The sequence below is a fragment of the Falco biarmicus genome, chromosome 4 (assembly GCF_023638135.1).
Source record: "Falco biarmicus isolate bFalBia1 chromosome 4, bFalBia1.pri, whole genome shotgun sequence".
NCBI lineage: Eukaryota > Metazoa > Chordata > Aves > Falconiformes > Falconidae > Falco > Falco biarmicus.
In genome coordinates, this window is record NC_079291.1 from 45,889,579 (window position 1) to 45,896,765 (window position 7,187).

At 40.9% G+C, this 7,187-nt stretch overlaps 1 protein-coding gene across 12 annotated transcripts in view; it reads left to right on the forward strand.

Annotated features, from left to right (window-relative positions):
• The window catches only part of SVIL (supervillin), a 142,628-nt gene extending 138,796 nt beyond the window's left edge, over window positions 1–3,832 (forward strand). For all 12 annotated transcript variants that reach the window (XM_056337633.1, XM_056337636.1, XM_056337635.1 and 9 more), the window contains 3 exons: window positions 1,649–1,770; window positions 2,600–2,755; window positions 2,881–3,832. In XM_056337633.1, the coding sequence (XP_056193608.1) occupies window positions 1,649–1,770; window positions 2,600–2,755; window positions 2,881–2,967 (365 nt within the window). In that variant the 3' untranslated portion in view covers window positions 2,968–3,832. The remainder of the gene's footprint in view (window positions 1–1,648; window positions 1,771–2,599; window positions 2,756–2,880) is intronic.
• The last annotated feature ends 3,355 nt before the right edge of the window (window positions 3,833–7,187 follow it).

Here is a 7,187-nt window from a genome sequence, read left to right on the forward strand (position 1 = left end):
GGTTTTATCTGCTAAATCAGCAGTTTGGAAAGCTGAGCTGCAGACCACTAGGAGAGGGAAGAATCTAGTTTGCCCTTAAGTGATTCTTAGTGAGGAGATCAGCTTGTGCTGAGGGCAGAGTTCATGCAGTAAATATGTTTATCCAGTTACACGCAAATTTATCCTACCTATGCTGGAACACTAGCACATGCCACTTCCTTTTATTTCTTGGCTGAATTACTGAGAGTGGAGCAGCGCAACTAGAGCAGATTCACGCATTTTTTTTAATGCAAAGTCTTTAAGTGCATGTTGAATCACTCCACAGAGCTTGTATCTGTGGTATTCAGAGTTTCATGTGAACATACTGTCTCTAATCAGTTTGCTCCCAGCACCTGATGTAAAGCCAAACATGTAATGTCCAGGTTTTGCAGACCTAATGGAACAACTATGTCCAGCCAGGCTCTCTGCATTCAGCACAGGCGTTGCATCAGTCCCTGGGGTGCTCCTTGGCAATGGGGAGGAAGGGGCTGTGTTCTTTTAGTCCCTCCCTCCTGACAGCCCATGCTCATCAAGTGCAGGTAGGGACTACAGTAAAAACCAGGGTCTTCTGTGATAGATTTACACTCTCTGGAGGAAATCTTATAATGTAGGGAATAACAGAATTTTGCAAGAGACAGTTTTTAGGGAAGCTACAGCCCTCAGAAGTGAGGTGGTGTCATGCTGCTCTGTTACTTTGACCTGATTCTGGACTTCGCAACATCTTCAGCTTTTCCATTGCCTATCTGGAAGAAAGATTTGATTAGACTGACTTGTTTGAATCCAAGTGAGATGAAGGTACAACATTTTTCTGAATGACAGCTCCTCCCAGTCCCTGACTGTGTGTCTACCTCTTTCTAATAATATTTGGAGTTTATTAGTGGTTTTGAATCCTTGGGGAATGAAATCATTCAGTCAGTAGTTTTTTCACCAGTACTTGGCATAATGACTTTAATGACTTAATTTGATGTGGCATCACTCCTAGGCAGTGTTATGTCCATGTCCTATATAGCGTGCACAGATACATGTGTTAAAGCAGCAGGACTGTCTTTGAAAATCATCAGTAGTTACCACCCAGCTGTTGCAGTACCTCTGTGAACTTTCAGATCCCATTCCTTTGAATTTAATAACAAAAGGATTGTGTTAGACCTCAGTATCCCAAGTTAAGAGCAGTTTAAAAAATCTCACTTAAACCTCTAAGCTTAAGCTGTATTTGCTGCTGGCAGGACATTTCTGCTGAGCATACCAGAAGTTTTCATTTACCTGAATCTGGCTAATTTCAGACCATCAAACTCTGCTTACTCTATTCTAATTCTGTTTTTGTAAGATAAGAAATACATTGGGTTAGGAAGTAACTGTGAGGAATTTTCAGCATACATGGGTTGATCTTTATGGTCAGATAGAGTAAAAGGCAGATTTAAGAATACTGGAAAACATGTTAAAAGGTGCCATACTACATAAAAAAACCCACCAAAACTGGTGAAACTTATTCCTACTTTTGTCTTAAATTACTTCAGCTTTCCAGGAGAGAATCATTTATACATACTTCCAAGGCAGCTTTGAACAGCGGGTGACATTGCAAAATATGGTACCATTTGTAATTTCTCTCTCTTTTTATTTTGACCGGTTTTAGGAAAAAATGTAAAGAAGCCCCCCAAATCCTATCTAATTCATGCTGGCCTAGAGCCTCTGACCTTCACTAATATGTTCCCAAGTTGGGAACACAGGGAAGACATCGCAGAGATCACAGAAATGGTAAATCTTTTCATGGCACAGACTGTTTCCTGTTGCTAATGGATGTGTCTTGTGTGGTCGTTAACATTGCTTGTTCGTGCTGTCAAGCCCCAAAATCCAGAGTTATGAACTTCCAAAGTGCAGTTCAGGAGTGTGCACAGGAAAAAAATAACAACACAGCTAAATTCTGACTGGGAGTGTGGATATCAGAGGAACTCCTGGTTGTTCTTTCCTGTAACTTCTTATATTCTTTCTTGTTAAAAACGGGAGCAAAGTGTTATCTGAACCATCTCTTGGAAAGAGATGTGCTAGAGTTTAGCAGAACAACTCTTTCAACCATGTGAAATGGGCAGCAATATGCAGTTCTGGTCTGTCCTCCAGACTCAAAGTGCAGAGGAGCAAAATGCCCCGCAGAGGATCAGCTGGCTCCAAGAGCTCCAGCATTGACTTCCCCACCTGGGAAGCAGAGTCACAGCCGATTTACATGTGACTGCTTTAAAAGCCTTCAGTCAAGGGGCATCTCAAGGTGCATGACATGCTGTGTTTTGTCTTTTGCAGCCGTCCTTAGTGGAAAATGATGGCTTTGTGACTAAACACAGAAGTCAACCTTAAACTGAGATTTTGAGTATGGGGTGTCCTGCTTAGTGCACACCCCTTTTTTGTTTTTTTTTCAGCTGTGAAATTGTTGTAGGGCAGTGTTGTTTACCTATATGCCAACCTGGATGTATAGCTTTGTGCTCTGTGGGCCATGCAGTGCGAGTTGATCCCATGCCATCTTCAGACTGCAGTGGGAGCAGTTGGTGATTTCAGCATTGTGATCCTGTTCTCGGTTTTCCTTCTCTCCTTACAGGATGCTGATGTTTCTAACCAAATAATCCTTGTGGAGGACGTGCTGGCCAAGCTGTGTAAAACAGTGTATCCGTTAGCGGATCTTTTAGCTAGGCCTCTGCCTGAGGGAGTTGATCCTCTGAAGCTTGAAATTTATCTTTCAGATGAGGACTTTGAGGTAAGGAGAGAATAGGTGCGCTGTTACTCTGTGCATGTGTGTCTAATCATGCTGTGAAGTCATTTGACAGTTTTGCTACTTACAAGTGTTTTTATTAACGGTGTATCTTCTCATTTTAAATGCAGGTTGCATTAGAGATGACGAGAGAAGAATACAATGCACTGCCATCTTGGAAGCAGGTTAATCTGAAGAAGGCAAAAGGACTCTTCTAAGTTGTGTTTATTGGAGTGAGACTAAAGGGATATCAGTTTTCACTTCCTCTGCCCTTTAGAAGAATTGTTCCCCCATTTACAGAACAAATAGAAATAATCTGAAGTTATTAGTGACTACCTATCCGGAAGTGTGTAATAATATAAAAGGCCAAGAGAACTCTTTGGAAATGGAATTCAACTTTGACTCTTAAAGGTAATGTGTTTAAGCTCTGCTCTCCTATGCACTTAAACAGTAGTTTCCTAAGCTACTGCTGCAGGTGTCCTTTGGCTATATACAATACTTCCCATTTTTGGTTTCGAAGAAGTTCTCTTTGTAAAGTGTTATTTTGTTAGTTTGTGGATTACAAAGAATTTATATTTATATAAACACATAGAACAAGTATGTATTTAACAATGCAATATATATTCACTTTCAAGACTTTCATTTCAAAACTACAGAAAAGTAGCTGGATGGCAGTTGCTTGTACTGAATTAGCTATACCACCAATATGTATCTCCTACGCATTCTGAAAACTTTCTCTTTGCAATAGTTAATGAATTGTTCTCAGTGCTGCTTCAGGTGCTAAACTGAACAAAGCGTTTGTATTTATAGCATGGATTTCTTGAGAAACTATGCGAATCAACCTTTATACTTTATTATCCAAAAATGTATAGTGCCTTGTTTTTTGTGTACAGTTTATATACAAAAAAAAAAAGATTGGTCTGCATTTTGAAGATGGCTTAGAATTGTCTCTTATGTTACTTTTATAACAGTAGAAATAAAAACATCTCAGTTTCTAATACTTGTTGTAAACATTAAACATGTCTTTTGTGATATAAGAACTGAAAGTAAAAGCTTCTGAATAAACTCCTAGCGATGCTCTCACTTGTCATTATTTTGTACTTTAATCTGTACTAAGTCATTGGAACCTTCCCTAACGTAGTATTTTATCAAAATATTTTAACCTTCGATACCTGCGGGTGTTGTACAGTTATAATTTGAGAGGCAGATAATACAGAAAATAATCAGTGTATGAGATAAAAATAGGTTGCACAACACTTCAATGCTGAACATTGCAACAGTCACACAACTCCTGTATCCTTTGGGTTTCCCCGTTTTATAATGAAACTAAAATTATTAACTGGTTTTCAAACTCTGAAAAACTCTTTTCAACCTTTGTGTAATTGGGAGTAAAACTTGAACTGAAAATGAGTATGGCATTGTGTCCACTCTTTCAATAAGCACTGCAGTCAAAATCATTTTCATTGAGCTAATTAGGACTTGAATAGAATAACCAGGTAAAAAATTACTATTGTTTGAAATGTTTTTCAGGCATCTGGCATTTCTGTTAACAACTTGTGTGGTTCCCCTCTGGTAGCCTAGTGGATTTCACATTTTCATTCCTGCCAGCATAAGTTTCCTTCTGCCCTGCAGCCATTCAGAACTCCTCCCGTTTCAGTATAAAGTGATCGCCTGCAGTGCTTGCTGTTGCCGCTCTTGTCATTCTCCTAGGCCCAGGGAAATGAAGGAGCATCTTTGAATGTGTGAGGTGTAGATTTCATCAGGATCTGCAGTAAATATTGCTCCATAGTTAAAATTAATCTTGTTTTGATAGATGTTAATAAGTTGTAAACTAGCCTTTAAGTAAATAAACAAAAAGCCTAGAAATACACAAGTGCTTTTTGCCTGACCGGAGATATTACAGGTGAATTTTTAGCACTGGTGTATTTCCTTTAATTTGTAATTTCTGTCAAGAAACGAAATGAAATAACCCAAGAAAAGGTAGCAACCCTATTCAGTCAGGACACTTCTTACATAGCCTCCCGCAAAAAGATGTTTAGATGTCTGATAGTTCCTCAGAGGTCCTGAGCTATGTCTTCTGCATGGGATACACTATTAGTTTGAAAATGCAGGGCTTTATAGTGACAAGTTTATTTTTCAAGAACTGAGAGGTTTCCAAAGTCACTGCTGTATTAATCTGAAGTATTTTTGCATCTATGTATTTTCCTCTTTCACCCTCTCTGGTGATAAAATCAAGCAGGAGTTAAGTTTTGTTTATTCACATTCAGTCTGTACCTTGGGGGTAGCAGGTTCCTCTGTTTTGATTTTCCTCTCCAACAGAGAGCTGATTTGCATAGCATGATTGACCTTGTTTTTCCTTCTGGCAGGGTAGGATCATTTGCTTTTGTTTTCTTGAAAACACCATCAGTGCTACAAGTGCTGCTGAAGGGCAACATCCACCCACCCTTAAAGCTTTTAGAACCTCAGCTAAAAGACAAGCCAGCACCGGACCCGCAGGCAGTGAAACATAATTCAGTGTTGCCAGCTCTCAAGAGTTCCTGTAATTTTTACATGATTTGGTATCTTGTGTCCCAGTTCCAGGGAACCCAACTTCCTACTTAGCTGCTTTACTCATAACATTGCCTAGGAAAGCTTCAAGGTTTTACAGAAAGTATAAAATTTTATTGTCCTTAATATACTTGTTATTTATCAACGTGCTTTCCGGAAATGTGGAACTTTACAATGTGGCAAATTAAGTCGGTGTAAGGCCTCAGACAGAACTGTGGGTTAAGCTTTATAATTTTCTGCTACCTTCCCTTTCCACTGTGGGCATGGCATTTATGGTTGGAAATTGGAAAGGGACTTTAAAATCCTCTTGAAGTGGTTTTACAGCACTGCATGGGAAATACAGCTGTAACAGGTTTTATCTGGGTATGGGGGAGGGATAGTTTGTTTGTTTGCATGGGTTATGTGGTGGTGTTTGCTTGTTTCAAATAGACCCTCAAGAACACAATGTCTAGGGTGAATTCACAGGTGAAGTATCTGGTAGAGGGACTTTGTATGTGAAAAAGGCAGTACCTTGAACATGGCATTCTGCATTTTCTGTCAGTCTCGCAGCTTCCAAGCCTTGAAGCGTGATTCTTCTTGCCTGTGGTTTTACACTGCTCAATCCTGACTTAAAAATATTGCTGTTTGATTACACAAGCATTCCCACACAAGTGGTAAGCATTTGTGAGCAGTGAAATAGGCTGAAAACCAAATATGTTAGTACACCAAAACAGGAAATAAAACATCATGTCTGAAAAATCTGCAGCCTGTATGCTTCAGCTAGAAGAGATGGGAAAATGGAAGGTAAGTAAGGGGAAAAAAACCGAAACTAATCCTTAGTTGGGGAGAGCTTGTTTCTGCCTGTTGCCATCCCACCACTCTCCCAAAGAGGTATTAGCTGAGCAGGAGTTGTGGACCCATGTGCACAACTGGTGAGAGCTGGTTCTGAGCTTCTCTGCAAGCCCGTGGTGCTTTTGTGGGAGGTGGGCAGTGGCTGGCTGGTGCGGAGTCTGAACTCTGCAGAGCCCTCTGGGGTAGAGGCTTTGGCCGGCTTCCGTGCCCCCACGGAGCAGCATTAACCCTGCTTGACTGGAGTGGCAGGAAGAACAATTTGACCAGTCTGTGCTGTTAACTCTGAATTTCTGTTTTGGATCAAGCAGCAGATGGGGAGAAATGTCTGAAATGATAATACTCTCCAAAGTCTCTGCTTTCCACATCTTCTTGCATGGAAACTAAAGTAGGTTTGCAATAGCAGGTCATTGTTGCCCAGAAGTAGGAGAAAGCAGCCTGTACACCCAGGTCACCACTCAAATGTGAGGCTCCTGTTCACCTGGTGCACTCTCCCAGTATGGTGCTGGGAGCCAACAGCTGGTGCTGCAGGGAAATCCCTTTTGGGCACACGCTGAGTGAGGATCATGCTTAGCCAGTCTGGGGACACGTGGTCCCCTTTGCTTCTCACAGGGCAACAGCATGGGGTTGATCATGCAAGCTGAGATGCTGCCATGGGTAGATGAACAGTTTTAACCTTTCACCTGAGACGGTGTGAATCGATCTTTGATGGGGATGAAAGAGGTTGGGGTGCAGTGTTTGAAATGTCAGGCTGGTTCTCCCTCCTCTGGTCTCATATTTATATGCCCTGTAAGGTTAATGCTGATTCTACGTTTTTTTCCTGTGATTTGATCCAGTGAAGTAAGACAAGCACGTGGAAGAACAGCTAATTGTGAGTAACTCCTCTTTCTGCTGCTGCCCTGCTGAGGTAGTAGCCAAAATTGGCTGAAGAAGTCTGGAGAGTCAGTGCAGTTTCCTCATTCACACTGGCTCTGTGGCTGTTTTGTTAAAACCTGTAATTGTGGAGTAGTGTTGTCACAGTATTCGTTTTTCTCTATCTAATCCAACTACCCCGGTCCTGTAA